The sequence below is a fragment of the Symsagittifera roscoffensis genome, chromosome 2, assembly GCF_963678635.1.
Source record: "Symsagittifera roscoffensis chromosome 2, txSymRosc1.1, whole genome shotgun sequence".
NCBI lineage: Eukaryota > Metazoa > Xenacoelomorpha > Acoela > Convolutidae > Symsagittifera > Symsagittifera roscoffensis.
The window spans coordinates 41,954,932-41,970,441 of NC_087063.1; the positions used below are offsets into that span (position 1 = coordinate 41,954,932).

General features: G+C 36.1%; 1 protein-coding gene across 1 annotated transcript in view; it reads right to left on the bottom strand.

The window, feature by feature from the left end:
• Positions 1 to 14,463: 14,463 nt before the first annotated feature.
• LOC134840247 (uncharacterized) overlaps positions 14,464 to 15,510 on the bottom strand; it is a 30,412-nt gene continuing 29,365 nt past the window's right edge. The window contains exon 5 of the mRNA XM_063855993.1: positions 14,464 to 14,958. Within this exon, the coding sequence (XP_063712063.1) occupies positions 14,614 to 14,958 (345 nt within the window). The 3' untranslated portion in view covers positions 14,464 to 14,613. The remainder of the gene's footprint in view (positions 14,959 to 15,510) is intronic.

Genomic DNA, 15,510 nt, shown 5'->3' on the forward strand with positions numbered 1-15,510 from the left:
TATTTTCCTAAACCTTTGGAGATTCCAATCTCCCGTGTGCTGGTAAATTTGGCCTGACGGGCCTGGTGTTAGATCCACTGTGTCCGATCTTTGACTTTGAGGTTCGTCCTGTTGATCCAACTGTTGCTCTTCGGTCAGTTTTCTTGGATGGTTTCTACTTTTGATGTGATAGATCAGATCCGACCGAACACCCCAGTTTGTCTCTGCCGGCTGTGGAAGGCCCTGCACCGTGGGATCGTTGAAATCTAAATATGAAGACTTTTTTTTCAGTTATTTCGACCAGTTCAAAAGCTGAAGTGAAGGTTTTTTTGTGAGATTTCTTCAGACAGTATTTGCTTCCCTCTCATGGTGAGCTTCAAATGGTGTTAGTTTAGTTGTTGCTTTTACCGAAAACCGAAGCGCCCCAAATGCTCGTTCCAACATATTTCTCAATGCCTTCGGATTTTCATCCTTCGCGTACGTGAGAATCGAGTTTTTCAAGCTTCCTATTGTTCTCTCCACACATCCCGTAGCGCGATGATCATTTACAGGCAATTTTATGATTTCAATTCACTCCGTTTTACAAAATCGTTCATTATCATCAGACATGAAATTTGTTACCTGATCTATAATAATCCTTCGGGGCACACCGTGGGTCACAATATAAGTTTGCAGAAATTTAAATATTTTATCAGATTTGTTATTCGCACAGACTCATTTATTTTCTTGACTCATTTAGATAGTTATTGGGACCCCAAAAATCAAATAGTAACGCTTCGTTAGGTTCTTTAGGTTCTAAAATTTGTCGCATATTCTGTTTTGATATTAAGTTTTTGAGGTTCTTACACGACTATGTACACTCTGTACAATTGTCAGCCATAGAAGCTACGGAATGGTAGATATAGGGGTACCAATCGTCCTCGACGGCCTGGAATATGTTTGATTATGATGGTAGTAATGATTGCAATTGTTGATAGATGTGGTAAGAGAGTTTGGAATTATAAGTTTGTCGTCCATCCATATAACATTCTCACGTACATACAGGTCGTTTGTGAATTGTGCATAATAACGATTCATAGCATAAGTCTTGGCAGGAATGTTCGGGTCCCTTTTTTTTATCATCTCTCGTATAGCACTAAGTTGTGGATCGGTTTGGTAATTAGATTCAATCAAAAAATTACGTTAACGAGGTAAGTTTACTAACTACTTTGCATTCCCGCGGCACAAAGTTATTAGGGTCAACCGGTGGAATAGTTTCACCGGCGAACGCCGAAGTTAACGAAAGGACTGTGGTTGTTTTTATCGATCTAGATTCTTTAATTATTGATTTTAAATTTGCTGTTGTCGATCCGGGTGTTTCTTCTATTTCTTAGCTACTACTGTGTAAGCCAGGGTGATGTTTCAAAAATCGTTCTAACTTTCAAAAACTTCCATCCGTGGTTTTTCCAATGACGTGATTCGAATTTTTACAACTTGATTTCAAATTGATAATAGCCTCAACTAAATTTTCATCCAATTTAGTTCACCGTCGGAGTTTTCCACGTCTTCGTTTCCCATTGGCTAAATTGTTCTCCTATGACACGACGCCCTCTATTGGCGAATTGTTTGACAAACTTTTGCATAACGCATGCGTTTTAGTTAATAGCTTTTGATGTTTAGTAAATACCGGTCCCACGGCGGAATTCTTTTGATCATATCCCAAGGCGCTACATTTTAATCTAATTTTGGCTACTGAAAATATACTATCATACGCGCTGACCAATACCGCGGCGCCATTTGACTTACGAGTTAAATAATCCGCCAAACCAATTTTTGACCCTAGCTTATGCTGTATTTCAAAATCAGAAAGGATCAACCGATCTAACCATCTTGCAAGCCGGCTGACCATTATCTTGTTTTTCTTATTGTTCCCGTTCAAAAGAGAGAGCAGTGCTTTATGATCTGTGATCACGTAGAATTTTCTGTCCAACACATAATTACGAAAACAATCTGCCCCCAGACCACCACTAACATTTCAAGTTCGTTTGTCGAACATTTCTTTTCAGCCTCATTTAAGAACCTTGAAGCAAACAAAATGGGTCTCCACCTTCGGGGCCTAATGGCTCCAACACCGCTCCCAATCCATTGTGACTTGCATCACAAACAATGCGGATATCCCGATGCACACCAAATTTGTGTAGCTCGACAATGTTGGCCACTTGCAGTTTCAAATTTTCAAATACCAATTGGCATTCGTTTGTCCTTATAAAATCGTTTTTTCGACTGAGTAAGAGAAGTAGTGGCACGGATCTTTCAGCCAGCGGTGATAGATATTTATGTAAGCTATGGATTGGACCCATAAAAGACTTTAGCTATGACAACGTCCGCGAGGTTTTAGAGTTTTTATTGGTTCGGTTTTCCGCACCAACGATGTAATTCCCGTCGGTGTAATTTTGTGCCCAAGCCACTCGCAATCTTTTTGCGCGAAATTGCATTGTGTTAATTTTAGTGACATGTTCTCCTCGTCTAGTTTTCGCAAAATCTTTTCAACAGTGTAGATATGATCGTTCGCCGAACCTTTTCTGACCACTAGAATGTCATCGATGAACGCGTGATCCTGAGGAAACTCCAAAAGAATACTATCCATTGTTCATTGAAAATCCGGTGGCATCGTTGTAAGGGCGTAAAAAACGGTTTTAAAACGGTATGTACTGCCGATTTTACCCCGATAAATGAAAAATTACACTGAACGGTCGTATTCGCACTTAAAGGAAGTTGCCCATACGCGTACATCAAATCCATTGTCGAAAAGAAAATCTCCGGTTTTCGTTTACTTATAGTTTGTCCGACGGTATCCATTAATTCTTAATTCTTATTTTTTTTGCGTTTGGTATTTGTATTTATGGACCTATTTGTTCAGTTCCCTAGAATCCAATGCTAATTCAACTGGTCGATCTTTCCTCACTGTAAAAACGATTGGCGAAACTAAATATTTATCCGAACATTCGTTCAAATTTTCATTATGACCCTGTTCTAGCAACTTTGCAATCTCCTTATCCACTTTTTCTTGGATCGGAAGCCGTCGTCCTTTTGTTGCAACGGGTTTAATTTTTCTTAGAAAAATTCGCCTGCATTTTGTGTTTCTTGTTTTTCCCTACTGGGTTAAAAAAAAGGTTTGCAAACTGCCTACTGAAATGTTCCTGCCTTGGGCTTAATTGTGTTCACAGGTCGTCAGTCGCGTCTTGATCAATCGCCATCACCGTGGTTCAGGTTATTGTTGAATTAGCTTCAGTCCCAGCTGGTCCATTAGGTCTCGTCCAATTATCTATGGTCTGTTTCCTCCTATCACTTGTATCCTTGCAGTGGTTTTCCATCCATTTGATTCCAGTTGTACATTCATAGCTCCAACCATCTTCAGTGGGTTATCACCATACTCGCGATACTCCGATTCCTCTGCTGTTAAACTTTCCAATTTGACGTTTTGTGCACCCAGGGTGCTTCTTAGCTCGCCCACCGTAAAGATTGAGATAGAAGTTCCGCTGTCTATCCACACTCGCGTAGCCCTTCCGTTAATCTTCACTGATAATTGCGCTATCGCCACCTTGAGCTTGAGCTCTGTAGCCTTCTTGGAGCGGTTTGCCATTACTACATAATCGCCCGAACTGTCCGAATCCCAAGAGCGCGGTTGGGCTGGCACCTTTGGTTGATCCACCCAGCCAACCGAACTTCCGTGTTCCAGTGATTTATTCTCAGCTGCGTCGGTGTATTCCAAAAGTTCTCCGTCTTGATCCTCAATCATGTGTACTCATACTCTTCCACGGCTAGGTGTATGCTCGCTTATGCACGTTCTTTCATAGTGTCCAACTTTCCTGCAAGGATTATCCGTAACATTCTGTGCTGGGCATTTACTCATGTGGTCTGGAGTAAATCCCAGTTGGTCGCAATTGTAGCATTTCATACTCGATCCTTTAAATCCTCCTCCTCTTGCAAACCCGCATCCCGTATACGATCATTTTCCTCGTTGACGTGAGTTTCTATATCCCCCTCGGATAATTCCGACCGGTTCCTGATTGACCTGGATGCCACCTCCCGATTCGACAATATTCCTCCTCCGGACGTTGTAGAGACATAAAACTTTGCATATTTATCGCCTCGCTCGAATGACAAAGCTATTTTATAGACTTCTTCTGGAGTCTTCGTTGATCGACAGAGTTCATTCTGTGCTTCTCGATTGTTCAGATTGACTATGAAAACATATCGCAATATTCGATCCTCCAGTGTGCCAAATTTGCACCTTGACGCCAATCCGCTAATTGCCGGGTGGAATTATTCGAGTGACTTGTTGATTTGTTGTTTACGTGATAGAAGCTGAGAAGTTTCGTCTGTCAGGTTTTCTTCCTTTTTAAATTCCGCCTCCAATGCATACACTACCCGAGGATAGCGCGTTTCCCCAAGATCCAGATGTGGCCGTCGTTTATGGAACTCTTCCTGTCCTTTCTCCCCCAGGCACAGGTATAGCTTGGAGGTTAATGTTTGCTCACAGGTCATTCGGTTCTTGCCATCCGCCTCCTCTGCCTATGCTGTTATCTGAGTTTGCGTCAGTGAAGCATCAAAGTAAAATTTCTTCGTGTTGAATCCGTGTTTGGCCACCATTCTCCATTGGAAACGTGTGTACCAAAATTCCCAAAGCATCGGCGGCTCACTGTAAATAGTTGGCCAGAATCCGTTTATTCCCAATGGTTTCTTCCCCCTACTTGGACGTTTTGGCTGCGCCATGTAAAATATCGACAGTCAATTGCGAATTCAATTGAATAGGTTAACTAACTTAACCTTGCAAAGTATAGTAAAAGAGTGAGTACTAGAGGTTACACCGAAGGTGACAGACACACCGTTGGCTGGTACCTGCAGGTATTTAATTAGCACAGATAGAGAGACAGATGATTGACATTTGAGCTACTAAATGATGACGAATTGAAACGGATTGAAATAGCACCTAAAGACCTATGTAATTTTTTCGTGAATTGCCATCTCAAAAAACTATTTCTTTACGTTTTCTTAAAAATATTCTCGTCGTCCTTTTTCTGTTCCACAAACGGACTTCATAATGCCAATCTAGCAATAAGCAGTTTATCTATTTTCCAATGTTAAAAGAAAGGCAAACACCTCTATCGAACAGCAAAATGATAAAAGTTAGGAAAAACGTGATCGAATTCTAGTTTCGAAAATGGAATTGAATAATCAGATTTCCCAGCGGAACAAAACTTTTACCTCCTGATCCATTTTTCTCAACTTGGGTTAATTTTATCAAAAATTTCGAAGGTAGGGATTTCTCAGAAAACAAGTCATTTTCTTTTCTGTTTCTATGCGTTAATTGCTAATTTCTCTTTTTCAGTTGGCTATGTTATACGGTTAAGAGCCACTAAACTTATAAAAGTCTTAGTGGTTTTTTGTTTGCTTGCTTTTTTTCCAGGAAAAACATTAAAATGCTCTAATAACTAAAGATGTGCATTCATACACTATAACGCAAAAATAAAAGCAATTTGGTCAATATGCATTTTTTCAGTTCAATTAAAATTCATCTGCTAAAAGTTAGGTACATGTGCTTTCAAAAGAGGACCCTGGAAATGGTGCAAAAAAACGTGAACGAGTTCTAGATTCAAAAGTGGTTTTCAGATTTTTTTAATCCAATTTTCTCCAGTATCGAACAAGAAAAACGTGATTGACTCTAGTTTTGAACGTCGATTTTAATTTTTTTTGACAGCGTGAGAAAAAACTTACATACATTTTGTGTTGAAATTTTTTGAAATTTTTTAAAAAAAATTGAAGGTTACCCTTCAGCAGTTATTATGTAACATAAGGACAAAAACCGGAAGGGCTTTCGCGATATCGTTTTGATCATAAATAAGAGTAATGAATGTAGTGAGTACTCTTATATAAATTGGTCTTGGTAATATTTCTTTTGTTTTTGTTTTTAGGAAAAAAGTCTCTAATCACTACAGATGTGCTTTCATACACAATGATGCATTTATGAATGCACATAGGTGTATCTGCCTTTTTGTATAAGCACATTTTTCAGAACATTTCTAAACAGCCAATGCTAAGGATTTTAACACAGATTATAATTGTTCCGACTTTCGTAAGGAAAGCAACGGAATATTTGTGATCGGGGTGGCTTTTTTCTCTTCTGGCCATTTTTGACGGGATTTTTTAAAAATCATTCAAAAGTTTTTTATTGTCTTTAGTTTGAAACTGGAAACATATTTCACCTTTGACCGTTTTTTGCAGAGTTCTGGAGTTCAAAAATTGCCCTTTTGGCCAATTGACGCGCGATATAGTTCGCGCTATTTTTACGTAAGCGGAGATTCAATCCGTCGTAGAAATTGCTCTAAATTGGTTGAAGCAAGCTTATTTGCCAAAATTGATTTGTTACTCGGAGCAAAATCTATCTTTTTGTACTTAAATTGAGTGTGGGGTATGATTTTACAAAAACAACTCATTTTTGGAAAAACCTTAACTTTTTTTTCTTACTTTTAATTTTTTCACGTGTTTATTGGTCTAGAGATCTTAAAAAGCAGTCAGATCAATCTGGGATTCGCCCTGAAACTAGCAGTCTTGTTTCTTTTCACTTTTGTTAGATGCGAGCTTAATCTACAAAAACAGCTCATATGACAATTAGTTATTGAAATAATTTGCTAAAAATACCCTACTTTGCTACAAAAATATCTGAACCCCAGGCAGTTTTTTTAGTGAGTCAAAAGCATCAAAATGATCCAAAATTTGCGACAGTTTTGCTAGAAATTAGTTTGCAAAATGCAGCGCGCATGTCTTTCGGACCAGAATACATTTGATTACTGTGCACCATCACTACCAATGAATGTTGACGGCCATGTATCATTGATAAAAATAAACGCCACTACCTCCCATCTCCCAACTGTTCAGTCAATTTCTTCGAAAGTCGGAACGAAAAAATATAAAAATATAAATATAGATGTCTTGCAGATAAATGTTGAGATCCGTTTAACTGTTGATTTTTGACAGAAATTTTATAATTCACTCAAAAAGTATTGCTGTTTTCAGCTCAAAATTGAAAATATATTTCACCTGTGACCATTTTTCGTAAAGCTACTGGGGTAACTAAAAAACGCAATTTTGGCCTATTTGGGACAATTAACGCGCGATATATTTCGCGCTAATAATGCGTAAGCGCAGATTTAGTCCGTCATAGAAATCGTTCCAAATTGGTTGAAGGAAGCTTATTTGCCATAATTGATTTGTTAATAGGAGCAAATTTTATCATTTTGTTCTTAGTATGGTGAGTGGGGGATGATTTTCACAAAAATGCGACATATACGGCGTGCGTCACTTAAGAATTTTTGTAGACTCAAAAATATACTCAGTTTTTTATATTCAGTTTTTCCCAGTAGCGTTATTGATCATATTTTTGATTGTGTATGCGAAGTGCAACTTCGCCTCTGTCCACAAGCTTATTTGGTGCTCATTTTAAGCCCTGTAAAACTACTCGCTACGCCTTAAAATTGATGCAACAAAGTAAAAAAAAATGTGTGATGAGAGAATGAGACCGTTTAGTGAGACTATTTTTGAGAAGACCTTTAATGAGACTGTTTGCATCAAATTAAATTAAACAAGACTGCTTGTATCAGGGCGAAGCCTTGAATGTTCTGACTGCCTTTTAAGGTTTATGGAGCAGCAGTAAAAACATAAAAAATTAAATGAAATAAAATAAAATGAAATTTTTTTTCTCCAAATTTTGAAACTTTTTTATGAAAATTATCCCCCCACACGCCATATAAAGTACAAAAAGATAGGTTTCGTTCCTTTTAACAAATCAATTATGACAAAGAAGCTTTGTTCAGCCAATTTGGAACGATTTATAAGACGGATTAAATCTCCGCTTACGCGTTAATAGCGCGAATTATGTCGCGCACTAATTGTCCCAAATTGGTCAAAATGGCCAAAATGGCAATCTTTTAACCCTCATAACTTTACGAAAAATGATCACAGGTGGAATATCTTTTCAAATTTAAGTTCAGGACAACAATGGATTTCGAATGATATTAAAAAAAACGTCAAAAATGGCTAGTTAAAAAGTCGAAATAGCTGTTGGTTTTTGTAAATAATTTGGCTGCTTAGTATTTGCGAGAGTGCTCATTTACTTGTAGGTGCTTAAGATACTTTGATATAAATTCGGAAAACGATTCGGAGAGCGACGTAGAGCAACCGACTACTAATTTTTTCTATATCAATCAAAAGGAATTGTTGTCCTGAGCTTAAATTTGAAAAACAATTTCCATCCAAATTCAAACAATCCAAGCATAAAAAGCCCTCCCTCTTTTTAAAAGTTAGAGTGTTTGTTCCACAATTTTAATGCGCCACCAGAAATCATAATTGCGGTTTAACTAGTGACGTTACAGAGTTAACTATGAAGACAAAACGCACAGTGAAGTTTAACCCAATTGGAGTAGCCAAAACATAATATTATTTTAAATGAGATATTGCTGAAGACTATTATAACAACGCTTCGAATGGTTACGATTATAGCCAACGGCCTGTTTGAAGGTAGATTGAGTTACTAAGTAAATAGAGAACACGATCTCGATCTCCTGTGTTCAAAATCAGAAGCAAAGAAAGAAAGGGGAGGATTCCCATGATGGAGGGACCGAATGCTTGAAAAGTTTCAACCAATCAAAATCGCTAAGCGTTGCTATTTGCTAAACTCCTTTCTCACAAAATCGAAGTCAACATTGACAGAAAATATTAAATTTGTTCCAATCAGCCTTCGATTCGGCATTATTTTTGTTCATCTGCTTAGTAAATAATGGGTCAATTCCAAAGCTAACGGCCCAAATTAATTCGCTTACTTTGAGATTTCACAATTTTTTGCGAGAAAAAAATTTAACGGTTTCACTAGTTAAAGTTAGTTTTTAAGGCCATCATAGGGATCATATGTAAGAAGATCCATTCGAAACTCACCCAACGGATGTCAGGGAGAAACACATTACGGCTGAGCTTTACGTTGTAAATCAGTGCAGCATTGTGTTTCTGATCGCCATCGCTTGGGTGAATTTCGAATGGATCTTCTCATACATGATTCCTGTGCTGGCCTCTAAAATTGATTTTTGTCGCATGGAAAGAAGTTAGGATATTTGTTTGTTCTATACTCTTGTGCCGTTTCACATTCTTAGTTTGTTTTTAGATAACAAAAATATTATGTTTTCTCGGAGCTGACATGGAGTGTGCTTTGGATTTGCAGATTTGGACTTCGGATAGGAGTCTTCAATTTTTTTTCCGTAATTTTTAGTATGAGGCAAACCTTCCCCTGGTGTTGGTTCCCACTAAGAGTAACTCTCTGCTGTGTCGAATTTGAGGAGAGAAACTTGCAGGAAACATAGAAACAGAGTTTCAAACCTCTAAAGTTTTCTGTAAATTTATCTTCTGTTGAGAGACTGGCACGTTGGGTTGGGCTAAGATTTAGATTTTGCCTCATTTAATATCTTTGTTAAATCAGAAGTTTTATATAAAATTAGTAGTAGAAGAGTTAGCAAGAGTCGGGGTGGACTGGTTGGAGACCCCTATGTATTAAGATAGGGAACAGAGCATCCGGTCTCAAAGCTATGTATTAAGACAGGGATAAGATTTCGCATGTATTCAGATAGGTAATAAGTTTTCTAATGTGTTAAGATGGTAAGGTTTCAGATGGTAGGATTGAGAAAAATTTTTCGGCGCCCGAATTTTTTGAAGCTCAATTTTGCCAATACTTGCGTTTCTTAGCTAACTTCTACGATTTGTGATATGTATGGGCTCACATACATTACGGTCTTGTCTTACAAAACTTCAGTATGGTAAGTTTCGGATAGTAAGTTTCAGAAAATCTTCCACGCTGTCTTGCATGCCCACAAATAATAGAAAAAGTAGCTGAATTTTGAGCAACCATTTCGTATGAGGTATAAATCAAAAATGATTATCCGAAACCTTGCGAAACAAGAGAAAAACTCGCGTAATTCTTACATACACAAAAGGAATTTTTTCACCTGTAGCGTCCCTTAGTACTATTTTCATGCTGTGGATAGAAATTCAAATTAAAAAATTACTTACCTTTAATTTGAACATTTTCTCAGCTCTTTCTCATAAAATTTTTCCAGACTTTCTCCTTTTTTGAGATCTTTGAGGATGTATGTTGGAGGTTTTTTTTGTAGATATTGCCAAAATTTCAAAAACCTCATCTGTAAAGTGAGGCGTGTATCCTTTTCGGAATAGAATTTCCTTTTTCGAAATTCTCACCCTATCCCTAATTTTGATGATTGGTTTAGTACATTTCATGAACGATTTGTTATACAAAATGGATGAAAAATCACTGCTTTCCACATCTCTCGGAGATTTTCCAATTGATCGAGTTTTGAGGTATTTCAATGTAGAAACAAATTGCTGCAGTCTGAGGACAAATTTTTCACTATGATCTCAACATGCAACGACATAAAATATGTTTTGAAGACTGATATGGTCTCTCTGCAAATGCAGCTTTTGTTTCACTCTTTGTTGAGTAAACTTCAATGTCTTTCTTCTGGTAAAATTTTTTAACCGTTTCCCCATATTCTGTTCTTTTATCAACTCAAAGTTTTCAGTAGTGTTTTTTCGAGAAACAATTTTTTTGAAAGCTTGTAAAGTGTCTTTGGCATACTTTGTTTTCATTGTTTGAATTCTGACAAACCTCGAAAAAAAATCAACAGCAACTAATAATTACTTGACTCCATTGTTTTGACTAGCTAACTTGTCTGCAAAAGCCAAGTCCATACACCAGATTTCATTGATATATCTAGGAAAAGCTTTAAGTCTTCGAAAACGCCTGATTGGTGGACCAATTTCTGTTTACGATGTCTTGGTTTGTAAGAATTGTTCTACATTCTCTTTTGAAAACCACTCGCTTTACTCAAGTTTTGAACTGAACCGTACGCAGCACTACCCCTAGAATACAATCTGTTTAGTCTTACCTTTTCAGATTTTGAAAGGGGTTCAAGTTCCCCTGTCTTTTGCTTTGGCATTCTTGTTAATAACAAGTTTAGGAAGAAGTTGAGTCGCTTCCAAAATAGTAAGTATCTGCAAAATTAGTATTTTTTGCTTCAGTGCACACACACACAGTCTACAATAGATTCTTTTGTATCTAGAGTTTCTAATATGATATTGTCTGACTGACTGAGTTTAATTCTAGGAGAGCTGAAAAATGAATCTTTCAGGTGTTTATTGTTTTTCGTTTTTAGCCTCGCATTTAAAACACTGTAAATAGTAGCAAAATTGTTGGGTACAATCTCCTTTTTTCTTGTTTTGGTTAAAATTTTTGATTTCTTGGAAGTGTACTTTGTGATTGATAAACTGAGTACGGAAGTAAAACAAACTGTTCCATACTATGTCAATATTTTAATGACAAAGGGGGTGATGATAGATATCAATTGTGAACCTTTGGCTCAATTTAAAACAATTCTTCTTATGTATAGAGGAGTTCTTTTTTGAGTTAGTTCTGAATTTTTTTTCGATATTTTACTACGTCTTTTTTCCGAGGGTCTCGAGGCTCTCCTCTTAATAGGTTTGCTAAACACTCACTCAGAAATTGAATGAAATCCTTTGGGCAATTGAGAATGAATTGTTTTCGAAATCTTAGGGAAAATTTTGTAAATATTGGGAGAAGAGAGACGTATTGTGTACTCATCGTCCAAAAACTTTGTCTCCATTTTAGCTGGTAAAAAAACCTTGTTGGCACTAAGCCACTATTAGAGCAAAACCTAAGTGAATCAACTGTTTTTGGGTTTAAGGCAATAAGTAAATGACATGGCCATAAGGAACTGATGCTGCATCTTGATACCACTCTTTTAATTGAGATCCTAGACCTAATTGTTGACTAAATGTATTGACTTCGGAAACATCTCTCGGTGAATTGAACAAAACTATGTGTGTATTTTGTAATTCTACATCTCATCACAACTTGCTTTGATGCAACAAAATGTGTTTTTTGTATATTGTGTTCAGACCCCTGTGCCTTCCAGCAGTGGCAACTTTTACAAACTGTTTGGAGTTTGAAATTTCATCACAAGAACCATCAAATATAAGCAGATACTTAATTTCAACGGGCTGTATATATTCGTGGGGGACAATTAGTGGACGGGTTTCGTCAACGTTAAAAATTCTGGTCATTGGGCAGAATATATACATTTGTCGGATCGGGTCGTAGTTTCTAATGATTCCTTGCATGTTAGTGTCTTTTATACAATATGTTAAGTTTAAGAAGAATGGTGAAGGGTATTTGGAGTTAATAAATTGAAATCGTTGGTGTGGGTTCCGTGATGGTGTATTAGTTGTGTAAGGTAGTTGTATGAATTTATAATGAGTGTATGAATGAGTTTGTTTTGTGCGTAACATGATTTGATGTGAGCAGTGTTGGAATATTTGTTCTCGGGGTGGGTTTTTTTCTTCAGGCAATTTTCGATTTTTTAACTAGCTATTTTTGACGAAAGTTTTTTTTATAACATTCAAAAGATTTTGTTGTCTTGAGCTTAAATTTAAAATGATATTTTACTTGTGATCATTTTTCGTATAGCTATGGGGGGTTTAATGATTGCCATTTTGGCCAATTTGTGACAGTTAACGCTCCATATATTTCGCGCTATTATCGCGTGAGCGGATATTTATTCTGTCTTAGAAAACGTTCCAAATTGGTTCAAGGAAGCTTATTTGCCATAGTTGATTACTTAATAGGAGCGAAAACTATTCTTTTAAAATTTTTATGACGTGTGGGGTGATGATTTCATAGGAAAAATTTCAAATTTTAGAAAAATTAATTTTTCAATTTTTTAATTACATTTTATTTATTAATGATATTTATGTTATTTCTGCCCCATAACCTTTCAAAGGTAGACGGAACAATCAGGGTTTTTCCCCGATACAAGCAATCTTGTTGTTCCGACTTTCGATACGAAAGTAACGGAATATTTGTGCTCTGGGTGGTCATATTTCGACTTTTTAACTAGCCATTTTTGACAGAATTTTTTTATCGTTCAAAAGCTTTTGCTGTCCTGAGCTTAAATCTGAAAAGATATTTCACCTGTGATTTTTTTTCGTAAAGTTATGGGGTTTTAAAATCTGCCAATTTGGCCAATTTGGGACAATTAACGCGCGATATATTTCGCTCTATTAACGCGTGAGCGGAGATTTAATCCGTCTTAGAAATCGTTCCAAATTGGTTCGAGAAAGCTTATATGCCATAATTGATACAATAATAGGAGCGAAATCTATCTTTTTGTACTTTATATGGCGTGTGGGGGTATGATTTTCATAAAACATTTCAAAGTTTAGAAAAAAAATTCATTTAATTTATTATATTTAATTTGTTTTGTTATTACTGATCATGAAACCTTAAAAGGCAGTGGGAACATTCAGGGCTTTGCCCTGATACGAGCACTCTTGTTATGCTTTTGAAGTAAAAGTGAAGAAAAGCAAAATTTTAATCAGTTGTCTAGGCTTTTGAATCTATCTAACTTTCTCTGTACTTTTTCTAGATTGAGTGGTGTTGTTCAAGACTAAAAGTACAAAACAGTGAAATCCCGAAAATACTTCTCGTAGGGGTAAAAGACTCACAGGTGAACCATTTGTGGTTGTGATTTTTAATCTGTTCTCTGGAGATGAAAGAAAATACTTTAATTTATTATTTCAAACGCCATAATGTTTACAGTGAGCAAAAAAGTGGCTATTCCACACATTTTTTAGTGTGATGACTAACTGTGTCGGCTAATTGAGGCGACTAATAATTTTTAAATTTGTTAAATAATTGTTAAAAAGTGATGAGGGTTGATTGAATCAAACGTATCTTGATTTTAGGCTTAACTTTAAGTTTTAACCAATTCGACTTCATGCCTCAACTTTTAGTTTGGATTTTTAAGGGAATTAATCATTATCCTAATTAGGTAGCTTTCAAACCCGTATAAATTTAAGAATGACTGTTGGAGATGAAAAATGAAAAAAGCTCTGAGCTCAGGACATCAATATTATCAAACTAGAAGTTAAAAATAAGTCCTTAAGGGCTAATTGAAAATTCGAGCTTTGTAAGGAAAAGCAAAAAACCCACACAAGCACAAGTTTTCCGTTATGATGCTAAAATAAGAAGGCTAAATAGACTACGGAAACTTGACTTAAAACTTAACACTAAGCTCATAATTTTTAATTTTTTAAAGATTTCAAGCATTATAATTTACAGCACTTTTTCAAACGAAATCAAAATAAAAAAAATTGTGTTACTTTTTGTGTTACCTAATTTGTGTTAACGAAAAAAAATTGAACCCCTGTTTTGATGGATTAGATCATTTTTTGCCAAAAATCACTGTCTTTTGTTTAGCAACAGCTATTCTTAAAATAGAAAACGTTGAGGCAACCAATATGTTCATGTTCTAACAAAAATTACCACACTTGCTCAATAACAATCAATTACTCAAGTACCACAAAAACTTCACTACCGTGCGACCCAGTTTAAATTAAACAATAGCTTTTTTCAATAACTACTAAAAAAGTTAACATTTTTTCTACGTTGCTAGTAATACTTTCGAAGTATTAAGAAACGAAAGGCAATTTTTTAATCAGTTGTCTAGGCTTTTCAACCTATCTAACTCTCTCTGTAATTTTTCTATTTCTTTTTTTTCTGTCTTCTCTTTCTTTTTGCTTTCTTATTTCCTCCAATTCTTCCTCGTTGTCAGATTCTTCCTCCTGTTCGGATTCTTCGGTTGGTGTTTCTTCCTCTTCTTCTTCTTCTCCTTCTTCTTCTTCTTCGATTGGTGTTTCTTCCTCTTCTTCTCCTTCTTCTTCTTCTCCTTCTTCTTCTTCTTCTTCTTCGTCATTGCCCATTTTCAGACACAAACCGTAGGGTCGTATGTACTTGGCTTCGTTCAAAATGCGGTAGTTCGGCTCGTCGCTCGGGATTCGAATCTTGTCAGGTTTAATTCGGACCTAAAAGATCGATGAACGAATTATTTGCAAGAAAATGATTACAAACATATCCATTTTTTCTTTAAAATTTGCAGTGCCTGAACTATGTTTTTAAACTCAAGTGAATGTTTTTTAATAAAAATTCTAATATTGTGTTTAAAAAATCAACTTTTCCACAACAACAAGTCTAAAATCATAAAACAGTGGAATCAAAAATGTTGTTCAAAGTTACTTCTTGTGACACATTGAAGATCACCAAGAAAAAACATCAAGGAGCTCTAACAGGTTGCATTTACTTACGATAACCGTCGACACACTTTCCACTTTCAAACAATGGTTTTAGTAATTGAAACAGAACCTAAATGAGGTTTTGAGTGCTTACCTCACTGGAGTTTCAAGTACAATAATCAATGATATTGGGTTTTTATTGTCAGTCTCAAAAAATTTCAAATAAATTCGATTAAACATTGATTACAATCGGAATATTTTTTAACTCAAAATAATCCATTAAAATCGATTAGAAACACATTGCAATTAGAGGTAATTGAACCAAACAGCAAAATTATCACATTT